The 17915-nt window shown below is 36.5% G+C and overlaps 1 protein-coding gene across 1 annotated transcript in view; it reads right to left on the reverse strand.

Annotated features, from left to right (window-relative positions):
* F8 (coagulation factor VIII) overlaps positions 1-17915 on the reverse strand; it is a 269846-nt gene that overhangs the window by 103386 nt on the left and 148545 nt on the right. The window contains exons 14-15 of the mRNA XM_053698910.1: positions 9226-10339; positions 405-561 (exon numbers count right to left, since the gene is read on the reverse strand). Of these exons, the coding sequence (XP_053554885.1) occupies positions 405-561; positions 9226-10339 (1271 nt within the window). The remainder of the gene's footprint in view (positions 1-404; positions 562-9225; positions 10340-17915) is intronic.

Here is a 17915-nt window from a genome sequence, read left to right on the forward strand (position 1 = left end):
GTCCGGCATCTAAACTTACATTCTTGCATTTCAAATAAAGATACCAAGAGAATGAAGAAAATTTGATAATAGGAGTAAATTAGAAAGTTGCTTAAAATTTCATGCTTAATCTGAATCACAAAAGAAAAATTTTGGGTACAGTGTCCCTTTAACTTAATTCATCACATCTTAATACTTTCTGTCCTGCTCCGGTCCCTTCACTGGTCCCTGCACTAGATTGTTGTATCAGAAAAAACTTCAATTTGTTTTGGAGATTATTTGCTAACATATCTAAAATAATACTTTGTTCATGATTATTGTTGATGGATTAACACTTTGTTTTATTGAATAAGTTGATGATTGTATCTGTATATTTGCATGTGAACATATATGGGATTGTGTGTCTATAATATACTCAGTCTCACAATTACGGCATCGTTGATCTCTGCTCGAATGTAGGGCCCTAGCAGTCCCAGGTGGGCATCTCTCTCTCCCCGTGTTGCTTGTTCCGTAAAATGAATGTCCAAATATTCTCTGAAAACAACTTTCTTGTACTGTGGAAACCCTTCAGAGACACAGGGTCTGAAAAAGTACAGAACAGATGGAAGGAATAAACTAAAATGTACAGGAGTGCGGGTGCTCTTGGAGTACAAAAGAAATTCTGACCATTAACAAATGAAAAAAGGTTGAAGTCGGAGAAGCAGAAATGGGAGAGACACTGAGCAGAATGTGGATAATGGGAGCAGAAAGATGGGTAGTCAGATAAGTGTCGTGACAGGAAGTAAGCAGAGTAAGTGACATGGAGAGTGAGGGGCATAGGATAGACCGACATAGCAAAACATAACTCATGCAGAGATAAATGAGATGAAAAGGTTAAAATTTGGTTAAAATTAATTTTATTCTTAGAAAATGATTTGGTTAGAAGCATAGGATATAGATAGATAGATAGATAGATAGATATACAGGTCAGGGACTCATGGAGGGGTCATGCAACCAGTTAGACAATTAGTAATTGATTTATAATGCAATTAATAAGTAAAACATTTGCAGAGTATAGTAGTGGGAATCCATTGTGCCATACAACAACTTCTTAAAATTATATACTGTGTACATATATATATATATAACATTAAAAAGAACATTTCCAACCCAATTATAGCAGACTTTCTATGTGTGGGACTCCTTAATTTCCTAAACGTTTCACTTGTAGCGTGAAAACATTTACATTTGTTTTAACGGAAATTAATGTAAATTTTTAACGAAAATTAATGTAAATTTTTAACGAAAATTCATTTTTCGCTTAGTTTTAAACTAAATGAAAGCCGTATAGTGCACACAATAAACATTCAGGGAAACTAGTTTCCTTGAATATTTGGAATAAAAATTTTGCCCGAAACGAAATTTTCTTCCCTGCACATCTCTGATACCTATTTCTAGCGCACAAAGGAACAAGAGATTCCTTTTAACTAAAAAAACCCTCTATCTCCGTATCTACACTAGGAAAAAAAGAATACATTTGCTGATGAGATGGTACAGACCTATTGGTCTTGGGTTATCAACTATATTGAATCTATAATTGGTTGCCATTTTGACTTTTCCCCTCTTGTATGCTTTTAAATTACCCCCAAAATGACATGCAAGTATAGGCTGACCAATCATGTTAAATTGTGCTAAACACCTCAACCTGATAAGCCTCATAATGTAGAAAAAAAAAGATAAATTAGGTTTATTTTTTAAACATGGAATTTATGGGAATGATACTTATCAGACATAGGGGAAAGACCTCACCTGGCATGACTATCTGGCCTGTAGACTGTGAGCTCTCCCTCTTCCTCCTGTATTAGATTGTTTAGTCTGTTTTTTTTTGTATCTTATCACAAACCCTTGTCATTGTATACCCCTATGTCTGTACCTAGGGCTATGGAATTTCGCGGCATTATACAAATAAATTATAATAATATGTATCCCTAGTCTTTTTCTTTCAGATAACAAACAGCCCTATTTCTCCACTAAATTGTAGATTCTAATCTTTGGAAATATATTACTGAAATCATGAATTTTTGAAACAAAATTAAAATATACCTATTTTGCAGCCTTTGCACTCTGTGGCATCTACTTATCAAAGCGTCGACTTTTTTGCATTCGACGGCACCAATACACTCGCCTAAGATCGCCTAACATCGCTGCTGTGGACCTGAATACGCTCTCCAAAGTTACCAAAAAATCTGTCAAAAAGCCGCACACCAAGTACGGTGCGATGAGCAGCGGACTGTTGTTAACTAACAGTCATCGATCTCGCTGCTCTTCGGCTTTTTTACAGCTTTCTTGGTATACTGTCACTAAACACCCACACTATACTATACTGTTTTACCCCCTAAACCGCTGCTCCCAGACCCCACTGCAACTAAATAAAGTGTTTAACCCCTAAACTGCCGCTCCCGGACCCCGCCGCCACCTACATTATACTTATTAACCCCTAATCTGCCGCCCGACACCGCCGACACCTAAATAAAAGTTATTAACCCCTATCCCGCCTCTCCCGGACCCTGCCGCAACTAAATAAACATATTAACCCCTAAACTGCCGCTCCTGGAGCCCACCGCCACCTACATTATATTTATTAACCCCTAATCTTCCGCCCCCTACACCGCCACCACCTACATTATATTTATTAACCCCTAATCTGCCCCCCCACACCGCCGCCACTATATTAAATTTATTAACCCATAAACCTAAGTCTAACCCTAACACCCACTAACTTAAATATAATTTAAATAAATCTAAATAAATATTCCTATCATTAAATAAATTATTCCTATTTAAAACAAAATACTTACCTATAAAATAAACCCTAAGCTAGCTACAATATAAGTAATAGTTACATTGTAGCTAGCTTAGGGTTTATTTTTATTTTACAGGCAAGTTTTTATTTATTTTAACTAGGTACAATAGTTATTAAATAGTTATTAACTATTTAATAACTTCCTAGTTAAAATAAAGACAAATTTACCTGTAAAATAAAACATAACCTAAGTTACAATTACACCTAACACTACACTATAATTAAATTAACTCCCTAAACTAAATACAATTAAATACAAATAAAAAAAATTATCTAAAGTACAAACACCCCCCCACTAAATTACAGAAAATAATAAAATAATTACGAGTTTTTTAAACTAATTACACCTAATCTAATCCCCCTAATAAAATAAAAAAGCCCCCCAAAATAATAAAAAGCCCTACCCTATACTAAATTACAAATAGCCCTTAAAAGGGCCTTTTGCGGGGCATTGCCCCAAAGTAATCAGCTCTTTTACCTGTAAAAAAAAGTACAATACCCCCCAACATTAAAACCCACCACCCATACACCCAACCCTACTCTAAAACCCACCCAATCCCCCCTTAATAAAACCTAACACTAACCCCTTGAAGATCACCCTACCTTGAGAAGTCTTTACCCAACCGGGCCGAAGTCCTCAATGAAGCCGGGCGAAATGGTCCTCTAGACGGGCAGAAGTCTTCATCCAGACAGCATCTTCTATCTTCATCCATCCGGTGCGGAGCGGCTCCATCTTCAAGACATCCGACGCGGAGCATCCTCTTCAAATGACGTCCAACTGAAGAATGAAGCTTCCTTTAAATAACGTCATCCAAGATGGTGTCCCTTGAATTCCGATTGGCTGATAGAATTCTATCAGCCAATCGGAATTAAGGTAGGAAAAATCCTATTGGCTGATGCAATCAGCCAATAGGATTGAGCTCGCATTCTATTGGCTGTTCCAATCAGCCAATAGAATGCAAGCTCAATCCTATTGGCTGATTGCATCAGCCAATAGGATTGAACTTCAATCCTATTGGCTGATTGCATCAGCCAATAGGATTTTTCCTACCTTAATTCTGATCTATCAGCCAATCAGAATTCAAGGGACGCCACCTTGGATGACGTCATTTAAAGGAACCTTCATTCAGTTGGACGTCGTTTGAAGAGGATGCTCTGCGTCGGATGTCTTGAAGATGGAGCCGCTTCGCGCCAGATGGATGAAGATAGAAGATGCCGCCTGGATGAAGACTTCTGCCCATCTGGAGGACCTCTTCTTCCCAGCTTGGATGAAGACTTCTGCCCGTCTGGAGGACCACTTCGCCCGGCTTCGTTGAGGACTTCGGCCCAGTTGGATGAAGACTTCTCAAGGTAGGGTGATCTTCAAGGGGTTAGTGTTAGGTTTTATTAAGGGGGTTTCTGGGTGGGTTTTAGAGTAGGGTTGGGTGTGTGGGTGGTGGGTTTTAATGTTGGGCGGGTATTGTACTTTTTTTTACAGGTAAAAGAGCTGATTACTTTGGGGCAATGCCCCGCAAAAGGCCCTTTTAAGGGCTATTTGTAATTTAGTATCTTTTTATTATTTTGCGGGGCTTTTTTATTTTATTAGGGGGGTTAGATTAGGTGTAATTAGTTTAAAAAACTCGTAATTATTTTATTATTTTCTGTAATTTAGTGGGGGGGTTTGTACTTTAGATATTTTTTTTTAATTGTATTTAATTGTATTTAGTTTAGGGAGTTAATTTAATTATAGTGTAGTGTTAGGTATAATTGTGACTTAGGTTAGGTTTTATTTTACAGGTAAATTTGTCTTTTAACTAGGAAGTTATTAAATAATTAATAACTATTTAAAAACTATTGTACCTAGTTAAAATAAATACAAACTTGCCTGTAAAATAAAAATAAACTATGTAACTATTAGTTATATTGTAGCTATTTTAGGGTTTATTTTATAGGTAAGTATTTAGTTTTATATAGGAATAATTTATTTAATGATAGTAATATTTATTTAGATTTATTTAAATTATATTTAAGTTAGGGGGTGTTAGGGTTAGGGTTAGACCTAGGTTTATGGGTTAATAAATTTAATATAGTGGCGGCGGTGTAGGGGGCGCAGATTAGGGGTTAATAAGTATAATGTAGGTGGCGGTGGGCTCCCGGAGTGGCGGTTTAGGGGTTAATATGTTTATTTAGTTGCGGCGGGGTCCGGGAGCAGCGGGATAGGGGTTAATAACTTTTATTTAGGTGGCGCCGGTATCGGGAGGCAGATTAGGGGTTAATATGTATAAAGTAGGTGGAGGCGGTGTAGGGGGGGCAGATTAGGGGTTAATAAATTTAATATAGTGGCGGAGGTGTAGGGGGCAGATTAGGGGTGTTTAGACTCGGGGTACATGTTAGGGTTGATTGACAGCTCCCTGCTGGCGGCCGATTGCCCGCGAGTCATCAGGGGGCGGTGTTGCACCAGCAGCTCTTGTGAGCTGCTGGTGTAATGCTGAATACGGAGAGCGTATTGCTCTCCGTATTCAGCAAGGTCTGGCGGACCTGATCCGCACTGTCGGATCAGGTCCGCCAGACCTTGTTAAATATAGGCCCTATAATTCAGATACAGCATGCAGTTTTAAGACACTTTCCAATTTACTTACATTATCAAATTTTGCAGTCATTTTATATTCACACTTTCTGGGGAACAAGATCCTACTGATCATATGCACAAGCTCACAGGGTATACGTATTCTAACCTATGATTGGTTGATGTCTGTCACATGATACAGGGGGCTCGAAAATGGGAGAAAAAATTAATTTCCCAGAACAAAATCTACTGTGTATTGGAAAAAGTGTTATTGCATTGTCTTTTTATTGTGCACTTCGAAATTATGCAATTCTACTACAGTTAGTGGTCTGTTAAAGGGGCAGTGGGCGAGGTAGTTGTAAACAAACAAGGTGTAAGCTGGTAGAAAGTTTTATATTGGTAGGGTGTAGATAGTTTTAAAAGAGCAGGGATTAGAGAAAGTTATTAGGTAGTCTTTAAGGGTAGGTTTAGGGGGTAAGTAGGCAACTACTGGTAAATGGTAAGGCTGTGTTAAATGGACAGAGGTTAGAGAGGGTAAAGAGCTCAGGTAGTCTTCAAGTGGTAGGGGTTAGGAGGTTAGCAAGTCTTAAAAGGTCAGGTAGTAAGGTTGTCTTACACAGGAAAGGGGCAGGCTGGTATATAGTGTCAGATAGTTTTTAAGGGCAGGGGTTAGATGGGTTACAGGGGTCGGGTCAGGTAGTGCATATGATGACGTGTTCATGAAAGGGATCACTGAAAACAGCTCCAGTCCTGTACTAAGGGCCAGGGATTATTGATGGCCTAGTGGACGTTACTCCCAAGCCTTCAATAGGAGTGCCAATGGCATCACCAAAAACATGTGGTGAGGCACAAAGGGGTAGAGTTAGAATAGCTACAAGGGAGCGGGATAGGGGAAGGTTGTTCAGATCCCTCTATCTCAGCTCCCTTAGCAGCTACAGACTATCAAGACCACTCATTTGAAAGATAATTGCATTGTACTGAAAAGTGACAGTGATCACATCCTGGCAAAAAGAATGGTACTTTATTTTTACTCTGGCAAAAAGTGTCCCCTCTAGTTTTTATTACATCACCAAAAGCATGTATGGGCCTCTCTTTCAAATTTGGATACCCTTGATGATGGTAAGGTCATCACAGTAGCAACAGTGGTCACATGGCCATTTACAATTTTATTGTAAATATACCTTTTTTTAAACATGTTTGTTGCAGCCTTCTCACGTGCAATGAAATGTAAATATAAGAAAGGTATATTCTGAATTTTCTGGTCCTGCTGAAAACAAGTACCTTGTGTGAGACACTAAAATATGACTTAAAATAGTGTTTCAATTTGCGTAGCAAAACAAAAGCTGCTTAGCATAGGGCTGTGCAAAAGGCTTTGTAACAAGGCGGGAAAAGGGCAGGGAATTGGGAGGTTGATAGTTTTAAATTGTTAGGAATGATATAATCTTAAAGGGGCAGTGGTTAGGGGGTAGACAGTCTGATAGGGGTACAGGGAGATAGTCATTGTATGCGTGTAATTGTGTATGTCTTACATTATGTGTATGTCTCATTTTTGTCTTTGACACTGGTATTAAGGGGATTAAAATTTTTGTGTGACTGACATTAGGGGGTTACTTTTTAAGACTATCCACGCATGCCCCTTTAAGTCTACTGCCTCTCTCTTTTTAGGACTACACAAAACCCTAAACCTTTAAGACTGTCACCTGATTTTTGTACTTTGTGACAATTTAATATTGTCTGTAACAATATTTTGTATAATTCAAAGGAACAGGCAATCCAACATATTTTTCAGATAGTCCATACAATTTCAAGAAATTTTCCAATTTACTTATATTTTATAAATTGCTTCATTCTTTTTGTATTCTTTGCTGAAAAAATGTGAATGCACTACTGGGAGCTAGCTGTACACATCTGAGCCAATGGAAAGAGGCATACTGGTGTAGCTATTAACCACCAGCTGACTTCAACAAAGGATACCAAGAAAACAATGCAAATAAGATAATATAAATTAACTGGAAAGTTGTTTAAAATTATATGTTCTATCTAAATCATAAAAGTTTAATTTTGACTTTACTATACCTTTAATATTTATAATGCCTTTCATTTATAATAAGTATTTTGCCTAAGTACTATTTTACGTGTAGTGGAAATGCTAAGATGATTTGGATTTCATCAGTTTATTAGATGGCTATCAAGAATTTAATTCCAGTATGAAAGCTGATATTTCTCAAAGAAACATAGTATATTAATTTCTCATAGTTTTCAAATGGCCTGAATTTAAAAAGATCACTCAAACATTGCTTATATGGATTAAAATAACCTAGGCATGAATAGACCAAGAATAAGTTGTGGATTTATGCAATAATTTAAAACAATTAGCCAATTCTGCTTTGACTTTAACACATTCTCAGGGACCCTATATAGGACAGATAAGTACTGTCCAACAAGATAGAGGGCCAGATTACTATTGAAAAGCTAACAGTTACGCACAAGCGAAAAGGGGCTTATCTCGGACTCATTGACACCCCAGATTGGCCGCGAATCTGCAGAGGGCGGCATTGCAGAAGCAAACTGCTTGTGCAATGATATCGATGTGCGGCGGACATGATATGCTACATTGTATCATGTACGTCCGCACTTTACTAAATCGACCCTATAGACCACATATTTATATGTGTGTACATATGTATTTATACGTGTTTATATGTATTTACAGACATATATACACATATAATCACATAAAAATATATGTACACACATATAGACATACAGTATATACGGCATTGGAGCCCTTTACAGTTAAAGGGACATTAAACCCCCAAAAATTATTTTATGATTCAGACAAGAGAATACAATTTTAAACAACATTCCAATTTACTTATTTTATTTAATTTGCTTAATTCTTCATATAAGAAATAGCAATGCAGATGGGTGAGCCAATAACACACGGCATCTATATGCAGCCACCAATCAGCAGCTACTGAGCATCTAGATATGCTTTTCAACAAAGGATATTAAGAGAATGAAACAAATTAGATAGAAGAAGTAAATTGGAAAATTGTTTAAAATTGCATGCTTTTTCTAAAACATAAAAGAAAAAAATTGGGTTTTATGTCCCTTTAAATAAAGTAGCTGAAAACAAAAAAATCATATTTATGCAATTTTCATATTTAATAAAGTGTTAAATTGTGTATTTACTGTAAATATTTCACATTCCAATGTTCTGCACATGTTATAAATAGATCTTTCTGTATATATCTATAACAATATATAATCATCTATAAATGTACAGTAGGTATAAATATATATTGTAGCAAAATACCATCAGATAGATATAAAAATATGTATTTATGAACACATAGAACATATTCTATGTAAAGAATATTGGAATGGGAAATATTCATATTTCAGTTGGGTTAGCGCACTTGAGAATATGGGATCGGGTTTGCGCGCAAGTAGGGTGTAAGGTTTTTTCCCCCTACTTTGTTTGGTCCTTTGATTTCTATGGGGGAATACGTTAATGCAATTGCGATATCCCAAATTTGGCTTTTTGCATGCATTGGGTTAGCGCTTTTGCGAAAACAGTTTACTTTCAACTTGTAATACGAGCGTTACCTGATCCATGCAAAAGGCTTATTTCTAGCGGAGTTAGTGCAGGCAGGAGCATTAAATACTACCCCACTTGTAATCTGGCCCAGAGAGTTTTAGATGTCTATGAGTTCTTCTCAACAGATGAATTGTATGATAATAACAATTACATTACTTTTTGCGAGTACTGATGATTTTTAGAGCATTAATATTTATTTGAAATGTCATTATATATTTGTTCAAACAACTGTATACAAATATAAATATTACTCACATTTTTCTAATAAAATAAGGTGAATTTCCTGCTCCATAATCCCACATAACTTCAACAGCAGCAATGTAATAGGTGCGCAATTGCTCATCCGGACTGCGAGGGTCTTTATCCGACTGCTCCCCATACATATCTATATCCTCTGTGTCTGTGATGCTGTAATCATCATAAAATCCGCTTGTCGAATGGTTTTTCAAACTTGTATGTTCCGTCTCCCCATTTAGATCTCTAGAACCTGTAGCTGATATGTTGTTTACTGAGCTTCTTTCATCTCTTGTAGGAACCGTTACTTGAACTTCATCCTCCATATTGTTATGATAATAACCTAAAGGTTCAGAATTCAGTGTCACATTCAATGCTTCCTCAATCTCTGCTACATATTCTCCACTTTCTTCAGTTCCTGTTACTGAATTTCTGGTTTCTCTCTTCACAAACTTTCTTTTTACCACTGGTTCCTCCCTTTCCACTCTTTTAGTACCTGACATCTCCATTCCATTTCCCTGTACCATACTTGCAGAATCTGTGTCCTCTCTTCTCATCTCATAATCTTCTGGAACTGACTTTGGCTTATCTGTTTTCATTCTTATCTTAATATTTTCTGACATTCGTTCCTTTATTCCCATCTTCTCCTCTTCTCTTCCTGACTCATTTTCTGCTCTTCCCAACTCAAGCTCTTGCATTTCCATGCCCTGTTCTATTTTTCCTGATGCCAAGTCCTTTGTATAAGCTTCAAGTTTCCATTTTTCTGACGCTTTCTGTTTCACTGATTCATCTGTCTGTGTTTCATTTTTCAGGTTCCCTGTTTCCTCCCTTATTTTCTGTGTCTCTATGTTAGATTTCAGGTTTTTATGAGTTACATGAAGCCATTGTGGTATAGATGTGTTCTGATTGTGTCCCTCTTTGTTTATTTTCCTTTCTTGTGGAATCTTTCTTCGATGTGAATGGGGCCTCTTTACTGGAATGCCCCTAGGGTTAATGTATGGCTGGTTATCGTACAGCTCTTCATAGTCATATTCATAAATTCCATCCTCAATAAGGTAGCACTCTGAGACACTGAGAGATGCTCTCATACCCAGAGCTGCCACCGAAGGGTCCAGGGGGGCAACAGTCCACTGACCTGCACAAAATAAATATCCATATATTCTTGAGTGACAGACTTTATAGATAGGGGCAGAATAATGTTCAATAAAGGGACATTAAACTCTAGAGCATATATCATCATCAATTAAGAGCTTCATTGCAAAATAGATGTTAAATATCATTTGTCATTGGCATTTTGTTAACCCATTTTAAAGGGACAGTCTACTCCAGAATTTTTATTGTTTAAAGGGACACTTTAATCAAAATTAAACTTGCATGATTCAAATAGAGCATACTGTTTTAAGAGACTTTCAAATTTACTTCTATTAACACATTTTGCACATTCTTTTTGTATACACACTTTCTGAGGCACCAGCTCCTACTGAGCTTGTGCACAAATTCACAGTGTGTACAGATATTTGTCTGTGATTGGATGATCGCTGTCACAAGATATAGGGGGCCGGAAAATGGGGGGGGGGAATTATTTGTCAGAAAAAAAAATCTACTGCTTATTTGAAATTCAAGTGCTATTGTATTGTCTTTTCATTGGGCACGTGTTAATTAAACAATTCAACTGTATTTAGTGGCCCTTTAAAAAGCTAGATAATCCCTTTGTTGCCCATTCCCAGATTCTGCATAGCTAACACAGTTATATTAATATACTTTTGACGCTGTGATTACCTTGTATCTAACCCTCTGCAGACTGCCCCCATATTTCAGTTCTTTTGACAGACTTGCATTTTAGCCTATCAGTGTTGACTGATAAATAACTCCATGGGAGTGAGTACAACGTTATCTATATGGCACACATGAACTAGCACTAACCAACTGTGAAAAACCGTGGAAATGCACTGAGGATTTAGAAATTAGCATATGAGCCTACGTAGGTTTAGCTTTCAACAAAGAATACCAAGAGAACAAAGCAAATTTGATGATAAAAGTAAATTGTAAAGGTGTTTAAAGTTTTGACTAGACTGTCTTTTAAAAGGTTCAGTTACACTTGTTGAACCTATATTTCTTATCTCCTTAGTTGTGGCCAATTAAGAACAGATGTAAATGTGTTTGTGATCTCTGCTAATCAATCACTGTGCAGAATGTGTCAGGCTCAGTTAAATTTCTGCTTACCTAAGTATGATGGCGAGACACCAACCTCTCTTAGAGGAAGTGGAGCAAGCACACTTAACAGGCAGATTTTTCAGCAAAATCAAGCAAATTAATTAAACGTGTTATGCAAATGCCAGTGGCACATGAGCAGGGCTATCAATCATTCCGATCCGATGATTTAACTCTGCCACACTTTAGATGGTGGAGAGGCTAAGTCTCTGCGGTCTTCAGAACATAGGTACTTAAATACGCTGAGATCCCAAAGCTGCAATTGCAGATTAAAAAATGGGGCCCATAGGGTGAGATACAAGCTCCTTCTTGTTAAAATGTAGACCAAAGTAGAATGCTCTGGAAGAGAATTATAAATAAAAGGGACATGAAAGCTATTTGTTTTCTTTCATGATTCAGACAGAGAATACAATTTAGAAAGGATTCCAATTGACTTCTATTATCAAATTTGCTTAATTCTCTTGCTATTCTTTGTTGAAGCAATATTTAGGTAGGTAGTGTGCACATGTCTGGAGCACTACATGACAGGAAATAATGCTGCCATCTAGTGCTTTTGCTAATGTATAACATTGTTGCAAAACTGCTGCCATATAGGTCTGCTGATACATGCACACTCCTGAACTTACTTACCTGCTTTTAAAACAAAGAAAATGTAATAATAGAAGTAAATTGGAAAGTTGTTTAAAATTGTATGTTCTATATGAATCATGAAAGAAAACATTTGGATTTTATGTCCCTTTAAGAAAAAAGTTAACTGTAAGCAAAAGATTCAAAATTAGGAAGAGTGCTCATGATTGGCTAGTAAGTAAAGGATTTAAGAATTCTAGAAATGTTTTTCTTGCAACGTGCACAAATACTTGCAGCTTAATAAATAAATTACATGAACTTACTGCAATAATGATTCAAAATAAATTGTATTTGGTAGCTATAACAGAGACAGGGCACAATGACTCTCATGACTGGGAAACAGTGATACCTGGTTACATTTTGTTTAAAAAATAGAGCGCTGTACATGAAAGAAAATATTAAACTAACTGAAAATGTAGAAACCAATGTCAATGTAGAAAGTGTTTTTTATGTAACTAAAGAAACTAATGGGAAACAGGTGTTTAGAATAGGGGTAGTATATAGGCCTCCATTAAAGGATGAAGCATCAGATCAACAATTAATTGATGAAATAGCCAAAATCACAATGAAGGGCACGATTATAGTAGTGGGGGACTTTAATATGCCTGATGTAGACTGGGAAGTACCCATTGCTAAATAAACTAAGGCAAAGGTACTGTGCAACCATAGTAAAACAAAAGTTATAGACTTTAGAATGGTTGATTTTCCTTACATGGGCAAATACCTAAATTAATCTCTAAAAGAGATGGCACAGATTACAGGAGTACAAGAACAGTGGTATTATTCTACAAACTCTATTCTCAATGCAACTAAATACTGTATAAGGCTTGTTTGTAAAAGTAAAAGAAAACCAATATGGTTTTTAAGGAAAGTAGCACATGCAGTTAAGACAAAAACAAATTAAAGATGACAAAACAGTTAATCAGTAAGGCTAAAGCTGATGCAGAAGAGAAAATAGTGCAATGTGTAAAAAATTAGACATGTGCGGTTCGTTTCGGATTTATTCGGAAATTCGGAAAATTCGGTAAATTCGGAGATTCGGATCGATTCGGATTTCCGAATTAAAATACTTCCGAATCTACCGAATGAATCCGAAATAGCTGCCGTATCTCCGAATAAATCCGAATTAGCTCGGTAAAATTCGGGATTTCCCCATAGGAAACAATGGGGAGTTTCGGCTGAAAAAAACCTAACACCGCAGCCCCATTGTTTCCTATGGGGAAACACTAAGTCTGCACCTAACACCCTAACATGTACCCCGAGTCTCTAAACACCCCTAATCTGACACTTATTAACCCCTAATCTGCCGCCCCCGCTATCGCTGACACCTGCATTATCTTATTAACCCCTAATCTGCCGACCGAATATCGCCGCCACCTACATTATAGCTATGAACCCCTAATCTGCTGTCCCTAACATCGCCGACCCCTACATTATAGTTATTAACCCCTAATCTGCCCCCCCCCAACGTCGCCGCAATCTAACTACAAGTATTAACCCCTAATCTGCCGACCCGATATCGCCGCCACCTACATTATAGCTATTAACCCCTAATCTGCTGTACCTAACATCGCCGACCCCTACATTATAGTTATTAACCCCTAATCTGCCCCCCCCAACGTCGCCGCAATCTAACTACAAGTATTAACCCCTAATCTGCCGACCTGATATCGCTGCAACCTAAAATTATAGCTATTAACCCCTAATCTGCAGTACCTAACATCGCCGACCCCTACATTATAGTTATTAACCCCTAATCTGCCCCCCCCAATGTCGCCGCAATCTAACTACAAGTATTAACCCCTAATCTGCCGACCGCAAATCGCCGCCACTATAATAAATGTATTAACCCCTAAACCGCCGCACTCCCGCCTCGCAAATACTATAATACATTTTATTAACCCCTAATCTGCCCTCCCTAACATCGCCGCCACCTACCTACAATTATTAACCCCTAATCTCCCGCCCCCAACGTCGCCGCTACTATAATAAGGTTATTAACCCCTAAACCTAAGTCTAACCCTAACACTAACACCCCCTAACTTAAATATAATTTAAATAAAACGAAATAAATTTACTATAGTTAAATAAATTAATCCTATTTAAAACTAAATACTTACCTGTAAAATAAACCCTAATATAGCTGCAATATAACTAATAGTTACATTGTAGCTATTTTAGGATTTATATTTATTTTACAGGCAACTTTGTATTTATTTTAACTAGGTACAATAGTTATTAAATAGTTAATTACTATTTAATAGCTACCTAGCTAAAATAAATACAAATTTACCTGTAAAATAAATCCTAACCTAAGTTACAATTACACCTAACACTACACTATCATTAAATTAATTAAATAAATGAATCCTATATAAAAGTAAATACTTACCTGTAAAATAAACCCTAATATAGCTGCAATATAACTAATAGTTACATTGTAGCTATTTTAGGATTTATATTTATTTTACAGGCAACTTTGTATTTATTTTAACTATGTACAATAGCTATTAAATAGTTATTGACTATTTAATAGCTACCTAGTTACAATAATTACAAAATTACCTGTAAAATAAATCCTAACCTAAGTTACAATTAAACCTAACACTACACTATCATTAAATAAATTAAATAAATTAACTACAAGTACCTACAATTAAATACAATGAAATAAACTAAACTAAAGTACAAAAAAAAAACACTAAATTACAAAAAATAAAAAAATATTACAAGAATTTTAAACTAATTACACCTAATCTAAGCCCCCTAATAAAATAACAAAGCCCCCCAAAATAAAAAAAAATGCCCTACCCTATACTAAATTACAAAAGTTAACAGCTCTATTACCTTACCAGCCCTTAAAAGGGCCTTTTGCGGGGGCATGCCCCAAAGAAAACAGCTCTTTTGCCTGTACAAAAACCCACAATCCCCCCCCACATTACAACCCACCACCCACATACCCCTACTCTAACCCAAACCCCCTTAAATAAACCTAACACTACCCCCCTTAAGATCTCCCTACCTTGAGTCGTGTTCACACAGCCGGGCCGAAGTCTTCATCCGATGGGGCAGAAGAGGACATCCAGACCGGCAGAAGTCTTCATCCAAGCGGGGCAAGAAGAGGTCTTCCATCCATCAGAAGTCTTGATCCAGGCAGCATCTTCTCTGTTCATCCATCTGGAGCGGAGCGGCAGCATCCTGAAGACATCCGACGTGGAGCATCATCTTCTTTCTTGATCCGACGACTAAATGACTGTACCTTTAAGTGACGTCATCCAAGATGGCGTCCCTTGAATTCCGATTGGCTGATAGGATTCTATCAGCCAATCGGAATTAAGGTAGGAAAATCTGATTGGCTGATTCAATCAGCCAATCAGATTCAAGTTCAATCCGATTGGCTGATCCAATCAGCCAATCAGATTGAGCTCGCATTCTATTGGCTGTTCCGATCAGCCAATAGAATGCGAGTTCAATCAGCCAATCGGATTGAACTTGAATCTGATTGGCTGATTGAATCAGCCAATCAGATTTTCCTACCTTAATTCCGATTGGCTGATAGAATCATATCAGCCAATCGGAATTCAAGGGACGCCATCTTGGATGACGTCACTTAAAGGTACAGTCATTTAGTCGTCGGATCAAGAAAGAAGAGGATGCTCCACGTCGGATGTCTTCAGGATGCTGCCGCTCCACTCCGGATGGATGAACAGAGAAGATGCCGCCTGGATCAAGACTTCTGATGGATGGAAGTCCTCTGCTTGCCCCGCTTGGATGAAGACTTCTGCCGGTCTGGATGTCCTCTTCTGCCCCATCGGATGAAGACTTCGGCCCGGCTGGGTGAACACAACTCAAGGTAGGGAGATCTTCAGGGGGGTAGTGTTAGGTTTATTTAAGGGGGGGCTTGGGTTAGAGTAGGGGTATGTGGGTGGTGGGTTGTAATGTGGGGTGGGGATTGTGGTTTTTTTTTACAGGCAAAAGAGCTGTTTTCTTTGGGGCATGCCCCGCAAAAGGCCCTTTTAAGGGCTGGTAAGGTAATAGAGCTGTTAACTTTTGTAATTTAGTATAGGGTAGGGCATTTTTTTTATTTTGGGGGGCTTTGTTAATTTATTAGGGGGCTTAGATTAGGCGTAATTAGTTTAAAATTCTTGTAATATTTTTTATTTTTGTACTTTAGTTTATTTCATTGTATTTAATTGTAGGTACTTGTAGTTAATTTATTTAATTTATTTAATGATAGTGTAGTGTTAGGTTTAATTGTAACTTAGGTTAGGATTTATTTTACAGGTAATTTTGTAATTATTTTAACTGGGTAGCTATTAAACAGTAAATATCTATTTAATAGCTATTTTACCTAGTTAAAATAAATATAAAGCTGCCTGTAAAATAAATATAAATCCTAAAATAGCTACAATGTAACTATTAGTTATATTGTAGCTATATTAGGGTTTATTTTACAGGTAAGTATTTAGTTTTAAATAGGATTCATTTATTTAATTAATTTAATGATAGTGTAGTGTTAGGTGTAATTGTAACTTAGGTTAGGATTTATTTTACAGTTAAATTTGTATTTATTTTAGCTAGGTAGTTATTAAATAGTTATTAACTATTTAATAACTATTGTACCTAGTTAAAATAAATACAAAGTTGCCTGTAAAATAAATATAAATCCTAAAATAGCTACAATGTAACTATTAGTTATATTGTAGCTATATTAATAGCTAGTAGGGGGCTTAGATTAGGTGTAATTAGTTTAAAATTATTGTAATATTTATTATTTTTGGTAATTTAGTGTTTGTTTGTTTTTTGGTACTTTTCTGATGGATGGAAGACCTCTTCTTGCCCCGCTTGGATGAAGACTTCTGCCGGTCTGGATGTCCTCTTCTGCCCCATCGGATGAAGACTTCGGCCCGGCTGGGTGAACACGACTCAAGGTAGGGAGATCTTCAGGGGGGTAGTGTTAGGTTTATTTAAGGGGGGTTTGGGTTAGAGTAGGGGTATGTGGGTGGTGGGTTGTAATGTGGGGGGGGGGTATTGTGATTTTTTTTTACAGGCAAAAGAGCTGTTTTCTTTGGGGCATGCCCCGCAAAAGGCCCTTTTAAGGGCTGGTAAGGTAATAGAGCTGTTAACTTTTGTAATTTAGTATAGGGTAGGGCATTTTTTTATTTTGGGGGGCTTTGTTATTTTATTAGGGGGCTTAGATTAGGTGTAATTAGTTTAAAATTCTTGTAATATTTTTTTATTTTTTGTAATTTAGTGGGGGGGTTTTTGTACTTTAGTTTAGTTTATTTAATTGTATTTAATTGTAGGTACTTGTAGTTAATTTATTTAATGATAGTGTAGTGTTAGGTTTAATTGTAACTTAGGTTAGGATTTATTTTACAGGTAATTTTGTAATTATTTTAACTAGGTAGCTATTAAATAGTCAATAACTATTTAATAGCTATTGTACCTAGTTAAAATAAATACAAAGTTGCCTGTAAAATAAATATAAATCCTAAAATAGCTACAATGTAACTATTAGTTATATTGCAGCTATATTAGGGTTTATTTTACAGGTAAGTATTTAGTTTTATATAGGATTAATTTATTTAATTTAATGATAGTGTAGTGTTAGGTGTAATTGTAACTTAGGTTAGGATTTATTTTACAGGTAAATTTGTATTTATTTTAGCTAGGTAGTTATTAAATATTTATTAACTATTTAATAACTATTGTACCTAGTTAAAATAAATACAAAGTTGCCTGTAAAATAAATATAAATCCTAAAATAGCTACAATGTAACTATTAGTTATATTGTAGCTATATTAATAGCTAGTAGGGGGCTTAGATTAGGTGTAATTAGTTTGAAATTATTGTAATATTTTATTATTTT

The sequence above is a fragment of the Bombina bombina genome, chromosome 1, assembly GCF_027579735.1.
Source record: "Bombina bombina isolate aBomBom1 chromosome 1, aBomBom1.pri, whole genome shotgun sequence".
Classification (NCBI taxonomy): Eukaryota; Metazoa; Chordata; class Amphibia; order Anura; family Bombinatoridae; genus Bombina; species Bombina bombina.